This window comes from Cetorhinus maximus, chromosome 22 (assembly GCF_964194155.1).
Source record: "Cetorhinus maximus chromosome 22, sCetMax3.hap1.1, whole genome shotgun sequence".
In the NCBI taxonomy this organism is placed as follows: domain Eukaryota; kingdom Metazoa; phylum Chordata; class Chondrichthyes; order Lamniformes; family Cetorhinidae; genus Cetorhinus; species Cetorhinus maximus.
Genome location: NC_135900.1, coordinates 74,567,002 through 74,587,467, shown reverse-complemented (window position 1 = coordinate 74,587,467; position 20,466 = coordinate 74,567,002). Strand labels below are relative to the sequence as shown.

Here is a 20,466-nt window from a genome sequence, read left to right as displayed (position 1 = left end):
ATATCACCACCGTCAACACCCCTTTGTCTATGACATCTTTGGCAGTCTGTTCTTGGCCTCCACCTATCACTGGCCCCCCTATTGAGCTCTCCTGTCGCACCCCCTTCTACTAGCTTATATTTCATCTCATTTCTATATGTCTTAGTTCTGATGAAGGGTCATACGGACTCGAAACGCCAACTGTATCCCTCTCCGCAGATGCTGTCAGACCTGCTGAGTTTTTCCAGGTATTTTTGTTTTTGTTCTAGATTTCCAGCATCCGCAGTATTTTACTTTTATATTAAGCCAGGTGACTTACCCACTCTAAGTGTAGCCAGCCTTTCCAGCAAATCCTACTTATTGATTTTCACCTCATCCATTACCTGTACCATCTCCACTTCTACCAGTATTTTGTCAGCATCCTCTTTCTTGGTAAATACTGACACAAAATACTCATTAAGCATTCCACTCTTGCCCTGCACCTCAAAGCATATATCACCCTCTCTGTCTCAACAATCCACTTCTTGCTGTTTGTTTACTACTTACATGCCGGTAGAGAAGCTTGCATACTATAAAATTGATATTGAGATAAGCATTGCAAGAATATCACCAAATTGAGTAGATGCAAATATCAGGAAACATTGATCAGGCTTCGGCTCTTTGCTCTGGAAAATAAGGCTAAGAGAAGACTGTTGGAAGTCGTTAAAATTTTGAAGAGGTTCAATAAGATAAATAAGGAGAAACTGTTTCCACTTGTGGGTAAGTCCAAAACAAGGGAGCATAAGAGATAGCCATCAACTGATCAAATAAAGAATTTAGGAAGAATTCCTTTGCACAGAATGTTGAGAATATGGAACACTCTGTGACGTGCAAATGGTTGAAACGGAAGGCATCGACACAGTTCAGGGGAGGCCTGATGGGACTAGGGGGATAGGATGGGGCAGGGTGGGAAGAGTTGGAGAAGGCTTGTATAGATTATAAATACCAGCTTGGACCTACTGGGCCAAATAACCTGTTTCTTTCCTGAAGGTTCTATGCAGCATGTGCTTAACCATCAACCCATTCTGGGTGTCAATAACATGCATCATGTATCTAGGAGATATTGGAAGAATATGTTGTGCTTAGCCTCACAGAAACATGGAAAGATTTATGGCACAGAAGGAAGCCATTCACCACATCATGTCCTTGCTGACTAATAAAAAGAGTTATCAAGTTTAATGTCATCTTCCAGTTCTTGATCTGTAGCCTTGTAGGTTATGGCAACTCAAGTGCAGATTCAAGTGATTTTTAAATGCGATGAGGGTTTCTGCCTCTACCCATTCAGACATCCCAGAACTCCACCATTCTCTGGGGGGAAAGTATACTCAACTCCCTCTAATCCTTCCACCAATTACTTTAAATCTATGGCCCCTGGTCATTGACCTCTCTTTCAACAGAAATAGGTCCTTCCTATCCACTCCATCTAGGCCCTCAATTTTTACACCTCAATTAAATTTCCCTTCAGCTTTCTCTATAGCAAAGAAAACAAACCCAGCTTATCCAATCTTTCCTCAAAGCTAAAGTTCTCATGAAGGTTCCAGTATGCAAATAGTTTCAGAAACACATTTCAAATGCCATGTTATTCTAAGGCCATTAATTTTAAGCAATTAAAAGGCTGCAAGATTGTTTGACAGCTTTGTAGATGCCAGCTGAAAAGATTCTTGGTGGTGCTGCATACTTGTGGCATACACGTGCTACAGAAAACTGCTAGGTTTCATTAATAAGGCACATTTTCTTCAGATCCACCATTTTCTTCACATTTGGAGTTGGATGCTCCAGTGTGTTAGAGAGGAACAGGTTGTCAACTATGCGTAAAGTGTGTTAGATGATTCTTCTCTGAGGAAGGTATACTTTAATGATAGCTAAGATAACCTTGCATTGTTGCACTTCATGCCTCAGCACAGTAAAGACACCATCCATAAATATGCCCATGCACTTCAAGGGATGCTTTAGTGAAGGCAAACTTCACTAAAAATAGTTTGAGTTAACAGGAATGTGATACAGAGAAAACCTAGTTCAGTTGTGTTAATACAGGCCATTTTTTTCTGCATACTTTCCTTAAAAGTAGGGACCAATAACGTGGTCAAGATAATATACTTGTGTCAAAATGAATTGATGATGCACAATAATGCAAAGCTACTCCATTACATCACTGGCATCTCTCATATTTAGTGCATGGGACTGTGACAAGCGCAGGTACCAGAAAAATCACAGTATAGGGCTGCTGGTTGTCTATACACTGCTGCCATTTTTTAACTTCCTACAGCAGCTAGGGACTTGTGTCCCTTTTATGGATCTAGCCAAAGGCCAAAAAGAAATGTGGGAAAAATTAAAAGTTGTCTATTATTAGGAAAGGCCAACAGAAAATTCCTCCCTCCCAAATCAGCATCAAGCATGTGGGGTTCTGGTTACATTATAGGGAAGTCCCCTTCAATTGAACTGGGTCCTCAAATGGGACACATGGAGGGGGCATGCAGTCCATATGATGTATGTTAGGCCTCAAGCCTTCAGACCTGATAATGTGTGGAATCAGCACTCAAACACCTTCAGCATAATGGATGCCAACCGTCATATTATCACCCCATAGTATACAGACTTAGTTCTGTGTCCTTCAGGGCAGAATTTTCCCGTTGGCGTGCGGGGGTGGGCCCTGCACGTCCACGTGTAAAATGATGCACGGTGACGTCGGGCGAGTGTCCCAACATCACCGCGCGCCATCGCGATATTTTGTTAGGCGGGCATGCGATGATGTCCGCTATGCGTCTGCCATTAATTAACGGGTCACTTAACGCCCTTGACTCACCAATCAATGCCAATTTTTCAGCGCCCATGTAATCTTCCGGTTGGCACACAGGTGCAATGGGCAGGCGGTTGGGACACATTTGTATAAACCTCATCCACGGGTGGGATAAGAGGGCTCAGTGGGGTCGCGAGTGCACTCTCTCAAGTATTGATTTTTCAAAGTTTTTGAAACTTGCCCGTGTGATCTGCAATACTTCAAAACGTATACCAGCTGCTTTGTCTGGACTCAAACCTCAGGTCAGCACTCTGCAGTGAGGAATCTTTATTGGGCCTGCAGGTTTCTTGAAGCCTTCCCTTACCTTGGGAATGGGAGCTGAACTCTCCACTGGAGGCACCTCCTCTGAGGAGGGAGGGTCAGAAGGGGGAGGAGGCCAGGAGTGTATATTCAGCCTCCAAGGGAGCCACCTTTGGGAGGACAGGTGCAGGCACAAGGGGCACAGGGCCAAGAAGTAGACCAAGGCGGAAGGGGTCGCAGAAGATGCCACTATCCTCCTGCCAGGGTTTACAGGCGGCGAAGCAGCTACCTCAATATGACTGAGGTGCAGTGCCGAAGGAGGCTCTGTCTCTCAAAGAAGACAGTCAACTATATCTGTCAGATGATTGGGCCCGAGATCTCCGCTGTGTGCTGCCCTTAACTTCTATGCCTCTGGCTCCTTACAAGGGTCAGTGGGTGATCTTTGCGGTGTCTTCAAATCAGCTGTCCACACTTTTGTCAAGCAGGTTACAGACGCTCTGTTCAGACGGGCATTGACTTTCATCCACTTCTGCTGCGACCAGGCCTGCCAGACACAGCGAGCCAGAGGCTTCGCGGCCATTGCTGGCTTCCCCCGCGTCCAGGGTGCAATAGACTGTACACATGTGGCCATCAAGGTGCCAGCAGGTGAGCCCGGTGCCTTTGTCACAAGGGCTTCCACTCCATGAACGTGCAGATAGTGTGTGATCACAGGATGCTGATTCTACAAGTCTGTGCAAGGTACCCAGGCAGCTCCCACGACACCTACATCCTCAGACACTCCCAGGTGCCGGGGCTCTTCAGTGCTCCAGCCCGACTGGATGGATGGCTGCTGGGTGACAAGGGCTGTCCCCTCAGAAGTTGGCTCATGACGCCTTTCCACCATCCAAGAACAGAAGCTGAGCAGCAGTACAATAGGAGCCACAAGGGCTTGGTGGAGAGAACCATCAGTCTTCTCAAGATGCGCTTCCGATGCCTGGACCGTTCAGGTGGACACACTCCAGTACCCCCTCAAATCGTGTCTCGGTGATAGTGGTTACATGCTGCACTCTCCACAATCTGGCGCTGGAAAGGGGGGATGCAGTGGATGATGAAGACGATGCAGTGGCTGCGGCTGCACACGATGAGTCCAGCAGTGAGCCTGAGGATGAGCACGCACAGGGAAATGATGAGGGGGTAGACGCTGACCCGGGCATACTCCAGGAAGGCAGGGACACCCGGGAGACTTTAATCCAACGAACCTTCAGCTAGAACACCATAGATGGACCTCCAGGACAAGCCTGGGCTGTAAGCTCCATACTCGATACCTAAGTGCCAAATCTTCCAGGTTAGGAACAGTAACTAAGGGCCTTGTTAGTAAAGCTGAATGTCTCACAAAGCACTCATAGCATTTTTGGAAACCGTACACATGCAGAAGAAAAGAGGCTCCCTCAGCCATGGTGACACGTCTGAATTTAATATCACAGGTAAAGAAACTTAATGAAACAAAATTACAAGAGTGTTTCAATTCAAAGCATATCATAAATACCTCTTCTTGGGCCAACACAAAAGCACCAGTGATAAACCCGTGGTGTGCCTAAGGTGCCTTATGTTTACATTTCCGGGTGCTACTTCTTGGTGCTGCCCCATCGCTGGGAGTGGCATCTGAGCCAGCCTGCTGACTCTGATGTCCTGTTGGCCTCGATGACCTTGGCGGCCGTTCTCTGGCCCGTGGAGCCTGTGCTGGCCCCGCCTGGGAGGGATCTGCCAGTTCCAAAGCTGGCATCTCCCCAGTCGTCGCAGCCTCACTGGATGTTATGGTCACTGGGAGAGGGGCGGAGGAGCTGGTGCCCTCATCTGGAGTGCCCTGAGAGGTGCCCGCAGAGATGACAGGCAGCTGCTGCGCCGACGTGAGGTAGCTAAAGACCTCCCTGCTCATCGTGGACGGATGGGCACCGAGCTGGGAAACTTGGCGCCCAGACCATCTCCCACACTGGCACTGACCAGCTGAGGTCAATGCCAACGTAAGGGCTTGCTGGTCAGAGCGCATCCCCAGGAAGCCCCGATTGTTCTCCTGGAGGAACCTCTCCACGAGAGTCGTCACTCTCTCCATGGAGGACGCATGGCGCTCGGACATGTGGCTCATCGCTTCGGCGATTATCCGTGTAGACTCCTCCACCACGGACACCAAGCCAAGCATAGACTCAGGTATCTCCCCCAGATGTTCCCTCACACCCGGCCGCATTTCCTGCAGCTGCTGCACTGCGGATGACTCCAGAGGCACATCATCAGGCACCGACTGAGCATGTGCCTGGTCCCCTGCAGTCCTCTGACTGCTGGCACCATGGGCACTCTCTGTCTCTGCCAGCTACTCCAGCGACTGTGAAGTGCCCTCACCACTGTGCCCCGGGACACTAGCCGATGTTGTAATTCCCACCGAGGTGCTAGTATCTGCGCTGGTGCCTGCCTGGCAGAGATGATGTGACGCTGGTGATACTTCAGGGCCCTCAGGTGTGAGAGGGGGCCTCTGCTACTCCTCCTCCCGGCCCTGCTCCACTGATGCTGAAAGAAAGAACAAGGACATTGGATCACTTAGCATGGAGACAATGTCAATGTGCCTCCCTGTCCCCCGGATTGTTATGCGCTCATCCTTCCATAAGCAATGGTCAAGCCATGTTGCAAACTTCAAGCACTGAACATTCAGCAGTTCTGTGGCTGTTGGGAGAAGAATGCTGACCTCACTGCTGGGCATACATACCTGCCCGTGGCACCCCAGCCTCACTGACACTGGTGGACCTGGGCCCATGGCGCCTCTCCAAATCCAGGGCCTCCTGCTCAAACCAGCTGAGAATGGCTAACTGCGCCTGGCCGCTGCTAGTCCTCACACACTCTGCAGCATTATGAGCACTCTTCTCCTGAAAATGAGAGAAGGGCATTGATTTGTGCAAATTGTACATGGACTCTCTTCACGCACGGCCCACCTCAACCAGAGTGGGACATATCAGGGCTCCAGTGCCTCCTCACCCTGCTGCTGCCGAACACGAACACAAAGGTGCTAGGCCTGTTCCCCTCCTCCCCCCTTCCTCCCTCCCCTTGGCCACATGCTGCCTACATCACATTAGGAACCACATGGTATATCCTACCATAGCAAGGAGGCGCAAGCACGAGGAGCGCAGAGGGCAGCGGGTGGTTCGTTGCCACGCCATCTTGAAGCTCCCCTCTCAGCATCTCATCACCCTGACTTGGGCATGTCCTTCAGTTCCAGCACAGCGTCTAGGTGCAGCTCCTCCAGGTTTCCCCCAGAACAGTCATGTGGGTCTCAGTGTACCACATGCTGCGGGCGCTGAACCCATCTCTTCACCGCCCTCTCAGGCTGACCTCAGCCTGGGCAATATCTGCTGGCCCGCCCAGCAAAGGACACAGGCCGTCAATGATTCAATGCTGTCACTACACCCAGACTTGGCGGGGGCAACAGGGGGGAAAGCCGACCTGCTGGGTTAAGTGACCAATGCCAACATTGTCCTCACCCTTCCAGAGCGCAACAAGTTGTTGAAGCGCTTGTGACACTGGATCCAGGTGCACCGCTCCACCTCGGCCACCTCCTCCCAGGCACGTTTCGTCATGTTGGGGGGCCTCCTCCTCCCGTCCAGGGGAACCAGCACCTCCCACCATGCTGCCACTTCCTCGGGGAGGGCAGCAATGCAGTAATTGGAAAAACGAGGGGCACACTGGCCTCCCGCCCTACCCCAATGTCCTACCCTCCGGTCTAGCCTGCCCCGATGGCCCACCCTCCGAACTTGCATAACCTGCATTGCTCCTCTGCAGAGCCCTTTGCCCAGCCATTGCGAGCAACCTTTTCAAGACTCCCAGGCTTTCCTTTATACAGGCTGCCGGGTTGCCATTCGACCCGGCGGGCTGTGCGCAGCCGCCCATTACCGCTATGCACGGGAGTCGTGAAGCACGCTGGGCGGGCCTTAATTAGCCAGCCCGCGTAAAACGGTGGCATGGACCCGATCGCAAATGGCGATTGGGTCCGCGCCCGCTCCACCCCCGCCATCCAGAAAATTCTGCTCTCTGTCTATGTCAAATTAGAGCCTTTTGAATGGCTATTTCAATGCTTTAAAATTCCATGCTCATTTTGGAAGCTCCCATTGTCCATTGTGTAATTGGGAGTTTGTCACAGGTGAGCAGCTAGGATAAAGTCCAGAAATTCTAATTGGAACAGTTGTGTATTACAAGTCAATGAGATGTCCTGTGGCTCACCATTCTTCCTGATGAGTCTCGCAGCAGAAATATTTATTCCTGGGTGTGACATCAAAGAGTAATAATTATATTTAACAGAACAGCTGACAATACACACTGCCCCACAATCTGTAAAATTTCCATAAAGATGGACAGTACCTCAACATCAAACTTGTATGGTGTCTTACTCTACCTTCTTGTGGTAAAGGAGGATGGGACTGAAGAAGAAAATAAAATCAGTTTATTTATTTGGCTGACTGTGGGCAAACAGTGAAACAAGATCAGTCGCTCTGGTGATTTTTCTCTCCCAGACTGGAAGAGATTGACTACTGTGTAATCTCACATTGATCAGCCAGGACAAGAATCAGCCCCGCCCACTCTCTGTAGACAGCCAAAATAGAACATCACTATTCTTCGAGTATGAGCCTAGACAAGGAGTCAACAGGCTATTTAAGCACATGGCCCAATTCCGACCGTAGAGGATAACAGACATATGCAGCTAAAGCAAGGGTCACTGGATATCAGCAAGGGCAACCCTGCTTAAATTTTCTCCTTCTTAATCCAGAGCCCGGAGGTCAACTACAGGGCCCTTACCAGGAGCCCAACTGAGATCATCCAATTTAGCAAAGACCTGAATTTGTACTTGGGTCTTCGAGGTCTGTTCTCGCTCACTCTGCGGGTCTCTTTTACAAGACAAGCACTGGATTTCCAACCAAATGCACTTGACCTTCTCTTAATGGGATCCAGGGTAATGTCATTATACCAAGAATTCTAATGTAAACATAGGGCTTTTTCTGCTGGAGCCACCAGACCCGTTTTGATTGGAACCCACAGCTCTACCAGTGCAGTTACCAGACCCTCTTGATTGGAATAAATTGGAGATTTACGTTCATGTGCAGTAATTCACTACAAAGTAGTGTTAGATCATTTAAAATAGCACCAATTCCTAATCAAAAATGCAAAAGCAACTTCCAATACAAATTAAAATTAAGGTCTTGTATGCTTTGTTAAAAAATGCATTTAGTGAAAACCAAATCCTGAAATAAACACACCACATAAATACCTTCATTAAAGTCATCTTCAGTCGAGATCTGTGTGAGTGGAGACTGTGGTCGGGAGTCACCTGCCAAGGAGTAGCTGTGCTCAGCCTGAATGTGTGGAGCAGGCGAGAGTTCAGCATCCATCAGTTCACATTTATCAGAAAGGAAAGGATCATTGAAGAGGTGGCCCAGCATATCCTTGGAGAGCTCATCCAATATCTCTGTGAAGTGCTGAGGAAATACGCAAGAGAAAAGAAAGAAATCTGAGACTTGAAATCATGCACGATAACTAAGGCTGTAACCTTCCATTGGTAATACTTTCAGGGAAAAAAAAATCATGGTTATAAACAGTCAAAAGTCATAGAAATTCAAGAAAATAGATTATGTACAATTATTCTAATGTTAGTGGTTGAGTTAGGAAATGTACTTGAGTGCACTGCTTTCTACTGGCAGGTGACTGCGGGTGATGCTACAAGGCATTGCTTCAGCATCCCTAGGCAAGCCTTGCAAAGCTGTTATGGGACAGGGGCGAGACAGTAAACTGTTGCTTAGAACTGATTCAGTCATTTTACTAATGTGCAGACAGACTCTGGTTTTAAAGTGGGGGAAATGGCTGCACGGTTCAGGCACAACAGGTTTGCATGAGGTCAGGAGATCAGCTGTCTTTGCAAACATTGAATCTGCTATTGGAGTTACTTAAACTGACAACCTCCTATTTGCTGCGGTCAGCTGGAATTTAGGAGCACCGTGTACAAGGATTGAATGAAGAAATTCTTAAATGGATCCAAATTATAAAGGCACTAGGCAATTCACTTCATCCCCAATACGCAACAGAAGAAACCTATCACATATCTGCTTGAGGAAAGCAAGACTTAATTCGAGGAGAATAAATAACACATGGAGCCCAAGGCTGCCAAGGTGTAGCCTTAATAATGGTATTCTAAAAGCACTCTGGAACAATAATGAACACATGATATAATCCAAAGGCACTGATTAGGCACAAAATCACAGTCTCTTCATGGACCCAATAGCAGACTGTTAATATTTGTTTCTTAAACCTAGACATAACTAAAATATTTCATAACACAAGAGCATAGTTCTTCATGCTCTATGAATTCCAATAGAAAGTAATGGTACATGTGGGGATATTTTTGCATCTTAACAATTTCAAATGTGTGTAATATTAACAGGTTCTGATCTATGCAACACAAGGAGGGAGTGTTTCGCCACTGGTGGGAGAAAGATAAATTGATAATTAAAAGACAAATTTAAGTATCATACAATATTAAAATATGCTAGGTTGTTTGAACAACTTATTTAAAAGATAAACATTGTACTGGTTCATTCAGAAACCTAAATATTGGAACACAAAAATACTAGAGCTGGAACTGTAGATAACTTCCAGGTCCATGAACAATGCTGGTAGTTAATTTCGATGTTAGTAATAAATCAAAACACCCAGCAATTTTAGAAATATATAGGAAATGGCAATATAAAACATAACACTTGAACCTCACAACTGCAAGGCAATGGCCATTTTGAACAAGAAAGACTAATCACCTTCCCTTGACAGTTATTGCAATTACCATCATTGAATCTCCCAAGAATAACCTTGTGGAGGGGGGGTCACCATAGACCAGAAACGTAACAAGAAGAGGCACTTGCCTTCAAGAGCAGCTCAGAGGTTGGGTTTTCTGTGGCTACAGAATCACCTCCCAACTCCCCAAAGCCTACCAACTACCAGCCAGGGGTGTGACGGAATACTCTCCACTTACCTGGATTAGTACAGTTCCAACACTCAAGAAACTCCACACCATCCAAGACAAAACAGCCCATGAGATCGGCATCCCATCCATCTCCAAGTCACACACGATCTTTTAAAAAATTCATTCATGGGGTGTGGGTGGCATTGGTAAGGCCAGCATTTGTTGCCCATCCCTAACTGTATTTGAGAAAGTGTTGGTGAGCCATCTACTTGAACTGTTGCAAACCATGAGGTGCAGGTAAATCCACAATGCTGTTAGGGTGTTCCAGGATTCTGAGCCAGTAAGCACAAAGCCATCCAAGTCAGGATGTTGTGTAACTTTGAGAGAAATTTTCAGGTGTTCCTATGTGTCCGCTGTCCTCGTGGAAAAGGTCAAGGGTTTGGAAGGAGCCTTGGTGAGTTGTTGCAGTGCATCTTGAAGATGTTGTACACTTCAGTCACTGTGCAATGTTGGCAGAGGAGTGAATAAGGTAGAATAAGTTCATAAGGTGGTAGATGATCAAGAGGGCTGCTTTGCCTTGGATGATATCAAGCTTCTTAAGTATTGTTGGACATGCACTCATCCAGCCTAGTGGAGAGTATTCCATCACACTCCTGACTTGTTCCTTGTAGACAGTGGACAGGCTTTGGGGAGTCAGAAGGTGAGTTACTTGTCACAGAATTCCCAGCCTCTGCTGTGCTCTTTTTTAAAAAAAGTGGCTAAAAGTGTTAAGTTTCTGGTCAATGATAATTTCCAGGACATTAATAGTGTAGGATTTACCGATGGTAATGCCATGAACGTCACGGGGAGATGGGTCATTGCCTGGCACTTGTGCGATGTGAATATTACTTGCCACATATTAGTGCAAGCTTGAATGTTGTCGAGGTATTCCTGCATGTGGGTAGGGACTGCTTCATTATCTGAGGAGTAACGAATAGATCTGAACACTATGCAATCAGCAGCAAACATCTCCAGTACTGATGTTATGATGTAGCAGCTGAAGATGGTTGAATCAAGGACACCACCCTGAGGAACACCTGCAGTGATGTCCTGGGGTTGAGATGATTGGCCTCAAACAACCACAACCATCTTCCTTTGTGCTGGATGACTCCAGCCAGTTGAGAGATCCCCCCGCCCTCCACCCCCCACCAGTTCCAATTACTAGGGCTCCTTGATGCCACACTTGGTCAAAGGCTGCCTTGAAGTCAACGACAGTCACTCTCACCTCTGAAATTCAGCTCTTTTGTCCATATTTGGACCAAGGATGTAATGAGGTCTGGAACTGAGTGGCCCTGGCAGGACCCAAACTGAGCATCTGTGAGTGGGTTGTTACTGAGTAAGTGCTGCTTGACAGCACTGTCAACACCACCTTCCATCACTCTACTGATTAAGAGTAGACTGATGGGATGGTAGTTGGCCATATTAGATTTGTTCTGCTTTTTGTGACATACCTGGACAATTTTCCACATTGTTAGGTATGCCAGTGTTGTAGCTTTACTGGAACAACTTGGCTAGGGGCATGGCTAGTTCTGGAGTACAGTGTTGAGTACTACAGTCAAAATGTTGTCAAGGCCCATAGCCCAATGTGCTCAACCATTTCACTAACACATGGAGTGAATCAAACTGGTTGAAACTGGTATCTGTGATGCTGGGGACCTTAGAAGGAGCTGAGATGGATCAGTCGCTCGGGGCTTCTGGTTCAAATTGGTAGCAAAAGCTTCAGCCTTGTCTTTTGTACCGATATGCTGGACTCCACTGTCATTGAGAATGGGGATGCTTTTTGAGCACCCTCCTCCAGTTAGGTGTTTCATTGTCCACCATCATTCATGACTGGATATGGCAGGACCATGGTGCTTTGATTTGATCTGTTGGTTGTGAGATTGCTTAGCTCTATCTATAGTACCTTGCAGTCAAGTGCTGTAGCTTCACCACCTTGGCACCTCATTTTTAGGTACCCCTAGTGCTGTTCCTGGCATACGTTGCTGCACTCCTCAAAGAACCAGGGTTGATCCTTTGCCTTGATACTAATGGGAGAGTGAAGTGCCAAGGTTACAGATTGTGCCGAAAAATAATTCAGTGTCTCATAGATGCCCAGTTTTGAGTTGCTAGCTCAGTTCTGGATCTATCCTATTTAGCACGTTGGTTGTGGCCCACAAAACATCAGAGGGAAGTGTGAAGGTGGGACATCAGCCTGGATTTTCATCCTTGAGGCGGCTAGAGTGAGTCGGGAAAATTCCTGCTCAGCCCGCCCACCTCTGGAGAAAGTGCCCTTAAAGACGGGAACTTCATTGTTGGGGGCCAGGTGGAGGCTGAAGGCAGGCCAGTCTACCAAAGTGTGGAGGCAGCCATAAAGCTGCTGGGTGCGGAGGGGAGCTATTTAATAGGCCTGCCTTGGTGCTGTGGGACGTTTTCCCAGTTAAAAGAAATGACAAAGGCCCTCCAGCCCTCACACCCCCTCACTCACCAAACACTCCCCATGCCACCTCACACTGCCCACCACCCAAATGCTCCCTCATGCCCCCTATGCCAAGCTCTGTCCTACACCCACCCCCTATGGCCCCTCATGCCCCTTTGCCATGCTATAGCACTTCTATGCCCATTGGTTCTAGAAAGCATACAGTGGGTCAATGAACCCCATTAGTGTATATGGAAATGTGTAAAAAAAAAAAATAGCTTTGAGAAAAAAAAGTAATCCATCGATAACTTTCTCCTATGCTTAAAAAAAGAAATCTGGATTGCAAGCTAATAAAAGTGCCAATCATTCAGGTTCTTTGAAGTTTCAAAAACCATAAACCACTAACCCTTGAAACAACTTAACTTGCGTCAACAAACATTGTGAAATTGACTGCAGAGATTAGAGAGTCTGAGCTGTCAATCAAACAATGTTTCCTCTGGGGTGCAGATGATCATGTATTATAATAGCTTTTTGGGCTCTCATGGAATCACATGTAGAAGACCAGGCCAGGTGAGGATGGCAGATTTTCTTTCCTAAAGGACATTCGTGAACCAGATGGGTTTTAGTGAACCAGATGGGTTTTTATAACAATCTAGTAGTTTCATGGTTATTACCAGCTTTTTTTCACATTCCAGACTTAGTAAATTAAGTGAATTTAAATCCCCCAGCTGAACTCATTACTCCAGGCCATTAGTTCAGGTCTCTGGATTGCTAATCCAGTAACATTACCACTATGCTACCATTCCTTATTACCAATCCTTCATTGTCATTGGTTAAAAATTTTTAAACTCCTTGTCTAATATCACTGTAGGAGTGCCTTGGCTACTTGAACCTCAGTGGTTCAATAAGGACACTCAGCATCACCTTTTTTAGGGTAATTAGGGACAGGCAATAATTGCCAGCCTTGCAGTGACACCCGTGACCTTTGAATGAAAAAGGAGGTCATCATGAAAGCAGCACTTGCATAAGAGCAGACGTATTTTCAGGAAAATTCAGTTGAGTAATGGAGTAAATGGAGGAAGTAAAAGGACAGTATTGGTCTTTGGCAGTCATATAAATGGGTGAAAATAAAATTAAAAACTCGCTTTACAACCAATTTGCTTCTTAATTGAAGTAGATAAGTAAGAAAATCAGATGGGGTGTAAACTGGACAGCCGATTTGTTATGGCTTATTTCATGCTACTGCCGAACACCAAACTCACCCTCGGAATTGTTGCCAGAATATATGCAATACCTAAATTCAGTACTTCACCTTCCAAGTAACAGAAGACATGAAGGTAAATAGCTTAAATTTAGTTCAACATTTGCAGCAACTGGATCCCCAAGATAAGTATGCTATTTTCCAGGGAAATTATTTGAATTGGCACAAACAATAAAACAAATTAGATTGTAGTAATGTTCTTTTAGTTTATTGGAGCTCAATGTGTTTGAAGTCACACCAAGTACATCTGGCTGAGTTAACCTATAACTGACACACACACACATAGGAATTGACCCTGCAATGCGTGCTAACTGTTAGCAGCAGACACAAAAAAGTTAGCACGCAGGTGCAGCTAGTAATTAAGAAGGCAAATGGAATTTTGGCCTGTATTGCTAGGGGGTTGGAGTTTAAAAATAGGGAAATCTTGTTACAACTGTACAGGGTGTTGGTGAGGCCGCACCTGGAGTTCTGCGTACAGTTTTGGTCCTCGTATTTAAGAAAGGATATATTGGCATTGGAGGCAGTTCAAGAGATTTGCTAGGCTGATTCCTGGGATGGAGGGGTTGACTTATCAAGAACGGCTAAACTTTATTCATTAGAGTTTAGGGGAATGAGAGGTGATCTTATTGAAACGTACAAGATTCTGAGGGGGCTTGACAAGGTAGATGTTGAAAAGATGTTTCCACTAGTGAGGGAATCTTGAACTAGGGGACATAGTTACAGAATAAGGGGTCACTCATTTAAAACTGAGATGTGAAGGAATTTCTTCTCTCAGAGGATAGTGAATGTCTAGACTTATCTACCCCCAAAGAGTTGTGGACGCTAGATCACTCAAAGTATTTAAAGAGGAGGTAGATAGATTTTTAAAATATCGGGGAGTTGAGGACTATGAGGAGCTGACACAAAAGAGTTGAGGCCTGGGGCAGATCAGCCATGATCTTATTGAATGGTGGGGCAGGCTTGAGGGGCCAAATGGCCTATTCCTGCTCCTATTTCTTATGTTCTTATGTTGCATGCCTTCTTGCAGGGGTTCTCAACCATGGAAAATAACCCCATGTGGATGTCAAATGCTGGCCTAGCCAGCGGTGCCACACCCCAGGAATGAATTTTTTTTTTTAAAAAACCATTTAAGATTGGAGTATCATGATTTACTCACCATATTTTCAATGTATTTTGATTTTTAGGATAGGGACAAGGCTTTATGCCCTTGCCCCAAGGGGTTTGTATTTATTGCGGGCTAAATGTACAGATATTAACATGTTCTCGGATGATGTAATACAGTCTCTCTTTATGTAAGGTGCAACTTCAGTGAGAGCAAGATGAATTACAAAGAACTGGAAAATTGTAGTAAACACACAAATACCAGATTTGGATACATTTTTTTATTCGATCACAGGCTTCATAACAACAAAACCCATAGTGCAATCATGCAGAACTTTCTTCATCAAGTTAAGGGCTAAAGAATACTGGGGAGGGAGTGAAAAAAAAAGCCACCATTGACCATGAAAAATTAAGGGTGAAGACTGCAATTTGAGCTTTGTTTTTTTTTTGCACTGAAAGTGGCGATGTACTAACCTGTGAGTGCAGTACTGCTCAAAATCTGCCAAATTACACAAACATTTGATTACCGAGCATGGATATGACATGTAAGGACAAGCAATATTTGTTTTTTGTACTTGTATAACTAATTTTTATACAGAAAAATAACCTCTGTAGAATTTTTATCGCAAGAGGGGAGACTCAGAAGCAAAAAAGGTCGAGACCCTGACCTATTGCACACAGGCCTAGCAGCTGTTGTACCTTGGTTGTGACTGGCTAAGGAACAATTGCTGAGACATAGATAAGTCCGAACTATAACTTGTTTATTGGATGAACATAACTATGTACAGATACAAGACTAGGTGTAACTCAGTCTAAACCATGAACATTCTCTGCCTCTCAACTCTTGATCATGTGTGTCTTACATCATCATGTGGGCAGCGCTGTTTCTCCAGTCCCACACGTTAACCGGTGCACCCCTGAACACCCTAATACTACATCTGCACCCCCCCCCCACCCCCCCACCCCACCCCACCACCAAGTCTTTTTCCAAATATATTTTGCATTTATATTTACATGCTACCCTATCTCTCCCCAAGTTTCCGACTTCATAGATTCAGTTGGTCTGGAGGTGTCACGACTCTCCCGGGTTGTATTCTTGTCAGACTTGGAAGCTCAGTAGTCTCCCTCTAGACCTCTTTGCTTTGACTTGCTTGGCCTTCGGTAAAAGTTTCAGTATCTGGAACATTGTCAGTTTGTGACTAAACATCTGGTGCTTTCAGGTGTATGGTTCTCTTAACTGGATCTAGACTTGATCCTCTTTTTCCTTTCCTCGCTGTTATACCTCTCTCAATACGATTTCTCTCTCATGATTGGATTTTGTGGGTTTATCCCTCTCTTCCTGTTTGATATGTTCCTTATCCTTGTCTGTTGAGTTGACCCTGGTTCCTTTTAACAATATTGTCCATTTTCTTTACTTCTGGAGTGATGACTCCTTGTACCCTCTTGGTCGTGAACTCTTGGGCAATCCTGGGCTGCTGCCTCTGGAAATGATTGTTTGGATAGGACAGGAAGCTGTGAAGAAGGCACTTGATCAACACCTTGCTTCCCCTCAAATTCCAGTAACCCTGGTGTAGCAGAACGGTCAGTGTCTTCCAGTGAGGGAGAGGTGGAAATTGTTTGGATTGGCTCTGTCTCTAGTTCTGGACTTGACTGCTCGCATCCTTGACTACCATTTTTGGTAGATGGATAGGTGTGGATGCACTTACACCACTGTCTGATGAATGTGGTACTGTACCAGTGCTATCACTCCAGTTTTGTCTTTCACCTTCTCAGTCGACTCAAAAAGTGATGAAGGGTCATGGTCGCAATCAGGTACTTGTGGTACGATACCTCTTCAGGTGAGAGCAAGTTTACCCTCTCCCTCCTGGAGATCTTCCTGGAAAAGGGTTGGATTATCGGCTTCTGTGAAGAATGTCAATAAATAAGCGTTTAAGTCCCAATCAGGATCCTCAATGCAGTGGGACAATTTGAGCAGCTCAAATTTGGTATCGTCGATGGCTGTCTGTTGATTGATGTCCTCCGCTGTCTTGATGAGGCTGAGTTCTACCCAGGCGTTTCGGTTTAGGAGAGAATTCCTGATTGTGAAGGACATACAATGTTTCCCGTATGTGTTTGTTCTTGTATTGGAGTGTTGCTTGCACTTTACCTTTGACTTGTGGGCCATATAACTGGGTTATAGTTGGCTTCAGGTGTTGTGTTACTAGCCACAGTTCTTGGTTGGACAAGGCTTCATTGTTGGCCTTGAGAGAGAAGATTCTCTTGTTATTCTGTGTACCCGGAGGTTTTAGATTTGCACATCTTTCCAAAATGTGCAAACCTTTTACAATGAAAGCATTCTGCAGTGCCTGCAAGTCACTATCATGCCTGTGGGGCTTTTTGGTGCCACAGCACTGGCTTAGTTTGATGGCATATTGAACTTTATCCACAAGATGTCTTCTTCCCCAGCATGTCTTTGACAGTCTTTTGTTTAATAAGTTGTGCCATTTTTGGGGGTTTTCTGAGCCACAGTTTTTCTTCTCCTCTTGAGTATGGCTCTATTTTGTTTATGGACCTCCGTTTGTCTGGCCAACTAATGGCCTTGTCCAAAGTTGTCTTCTTTGACTTGCAGTAAACCAGATAAGGTGTCATCTGTAACACCGACTACAATGCAGTCTCGCATTAGCTCAGTTTTAAAATCACCATACTCGCAACCTTCAACCAGTTGATGCCTGTTGATAAAGGCATCTACTGGTTCATCTGGATTCCGGCCCCTTTTGTTCAACCTCGCTCTTTTTAACATCTTGTTACTCTAAATTAAAATAATTATAAAGGCTTTTAAGACTTCCTTGAATTTGGCTTCGGAATCTTAAAAATCTCTTCCTCCATGGTGTCTAATTCTGTATTCGATTTGGTCCTTCCATATGCCCAAATTGCTCAGGCAATGTGAGTTTGGAATCCATAGCTGCATTAAGCTTTTAGGAGGTTTGCCTTGATTTTTTAAACTTCGGTTGCAGTGGAGTTTTCTTGCACTGACCAGATTTTCACTGATACTCACTGCGGTTGCTGACCCTTTTTCGTAATCATTCCTAAACTTCAGAGTTTTTAAACTAATCGCTGGAAGTTACTATTGAGCTCTGTTCACTGCTTTCCTCCAGCTGGGGAATCGCACTTAAGCAGCTGAATTTTTTTTGGTGCCAACTTCGGACCAGGACTGTGGGATGTATCAACACTCGTGCTCATTAAAAATGGAATTTGCCCAGTTATGCGCCGTTCAATTGAAGATTGAGCCTTTTCCCAAGCTTTACTTACCATTCCTCGGTTGTTGGTAGGTTTTTTGACTCAGGTCCTGGATTAGGATTTTTCACGGACCACCATGTGCTATGGTGCAGCCCTTAGTAAGTTGAACAGTTGATTTTTTTTCTCTGCCTCTCGGCCTCCATGTCTTCTACGGAGCTCTTGTGGGGATTTTCAACTGTCTTACCGAAATCTTCAGCTTTGGCGGCTTTTTTTCAGGTCAGACTTGCAAACTTTTAAAAGTCGATTTTTGGAGATTTCAGGATCCTTCACACCTGCCGCCACATTGTACACTGGTTGTGACTGGTTAAGGAATGACACAGGTGTGTCTGAACTACAACTGACTTTATTGGATGAACATAATTATATACAGGTATACATGAATAGGTGTAACTCAGTCTACACCATGAGCATTCTCTCTCGCGACTCTTGGTTATGTGTGTCTTACATCGTCATGTGGGCGGTATCGTTTCTCCAGTCCCACACATTAACCTTTTCAACCCTGAACGCCCTAATATGATAGCCGCAAAGTCTTAATGATTCTTCTAGTTATGAACAATGTGCTGGCGTACATCTATGAAACTTCTGGACGTTTTACTAACCGCACAGCCTGATTTCCATCGCCTACTGCCCTCTAGTTTTGACTATACAAATAGTGATGGAAGCCAAATTGATGGAAGCCAAATATTTACTTTATTACTGCTGATTTCCTTTAGTTCATTGCAAGTAAAAGAAATGAGTATTCTCATCCCCACTCCAAAGCAGCACCAAAATTACTTGTTCTGTAACCTATGGTTCAACAGGAGGAAGGAATGTAAGGGTCATTAGTTAGAGAAAATCTTGACAAATATGCAGTGGTGAAAACCCAGGTAGAGCAGGCAATAGATAACTTTCAAACTCCAGACAAGTATCAATCTGGGAACAATGGCAACACAACAGCATGTAGGCTTTCTTTTCATCTCTCTTAGAACCTTGTTTATATACTCAACTTGTACCTCCCCAAAAGATAGGAGGAACTTTTCCAATGTCCCACAGCCCACCCCCTCGTTCGTATACACGTCCTTCCACAAAGAGTTTCCCTATCAACCTGCAGCCCCACAAACTTAACTCCAAGTTAATGAAATACTCAGCTAAATAAACAAGGACCTTCAGTATTTAAAGAGCTGGTGAAAAGCTGAACTGAACCTTTAGCAAACTTGCAGATAAGTAAATTGACTATGCCAAATTTTCTGAATTATTGGCCAATCGAAGAGGGTGAAAAAGGATGACCTTCTCAAAGCTACACAAGCAGATATTGGTAAATCAACATTAGGTTTTTCCTCAACGGATACAAAAAAACCTACAGATTACATTTGGTCCGTATATATGTCTTTATCGATCCAAAAGGAATGTCTCCATTAGCTGCTGATCTTAAAAGTTCTCCCAGAGGTACGATTTATATGAGAAGCTCAGTGTACCTTGCATCCTCTGGTTTGAAAAACAGCTTTATTTTTGAGGGAGTTCATTTTTTCTAATTCATGACAGAGTGGAAAGTACAGCACACAAAAACCTGTCCTTATTTAAATTGGAATCTTGCTCTAATTCAACTAAACAATTCAGAACAGATTTCATCTATTGTGCCAAATTTGGCTAATTGATAATTTTCTTCAACTTTAATATTTTAGTTCAAAGCAAACAAGTGTGTGGTTCTCTGGTTAAAAGGGAAGGGATCAGTGTTAGGATTGCAATAAAATGCATCCAATACCAGTCACCAATTCATTCCAGCAACAGCAAATTGATTTCATTTCTAGTTTTATAGAGCCCAACAACCAGTCAGTTTGGACAGTTAACAGTCTGAACTATGGCCAAATTAAGAATATCTACTTGTACTCTTAAGACAAATTCAAACTACAGGCCTACTCGCCAAAACAAATCCACACGATTAGCAGTGTTGGAGGAATTTGAAACATCTGTCTCAAACACGTAATGTCTGTATGTTCGAGTTTTACACAAAATATTTCTTGCAATCAGCATCAAGGACACTCCCAGAAGCAAGCCTTCACTCCCTCTCTAGTTCTGTAACGTTTCCCAGACTTAGTAAAAACGGCAAGAACTCTCTCAAGTGTCCTCAAACTTCAGAACCTGGCAGAACAAACACCTTCAGACTATTGTTTATTTCAGATTTATTAAAACTAACAATAGCAACAGACAATACAGCAGATTACATTGCTTTAAGTACAACCCCATGATACAAAGATATTAAATACCCCAATTTTGCTAAATTCTCTTGGTAATACCAAAGGCCAGAGTTCAAAATATTATTTATTGGGTAAAGTTTTGTTGGACCCAGAGTCTCCAATCCCTATGTCACTGGCCTCAGGAAAAAAACCCAGAAACAA

The 20,466-nt window shown here is 44.8% G+C and overlaps 1 protein-coding gene across 1 annotated transcript in view; it reads right to left on the bottom strand.

The window, feature by feature from the left end:
* The window catches only part of creb3l2 (cAMP responsive element binding protein 3-like 2), a 102,002-nt gene that overhangs the window by 67,771 nt on the left and 13,765 nt on the right, over positions 1-20,466 (bottom strand). The window contains exon 2 of the mRNA XM_078568533.1: positions 8,337-8,544. Coding sequence (XP_078424659.1) covers positions 8,337-8,544 — 208 coding nt within the window. The remainder of the gene's footprint in view (positions 1-8,336; positions 8,545-20,466) is intronic.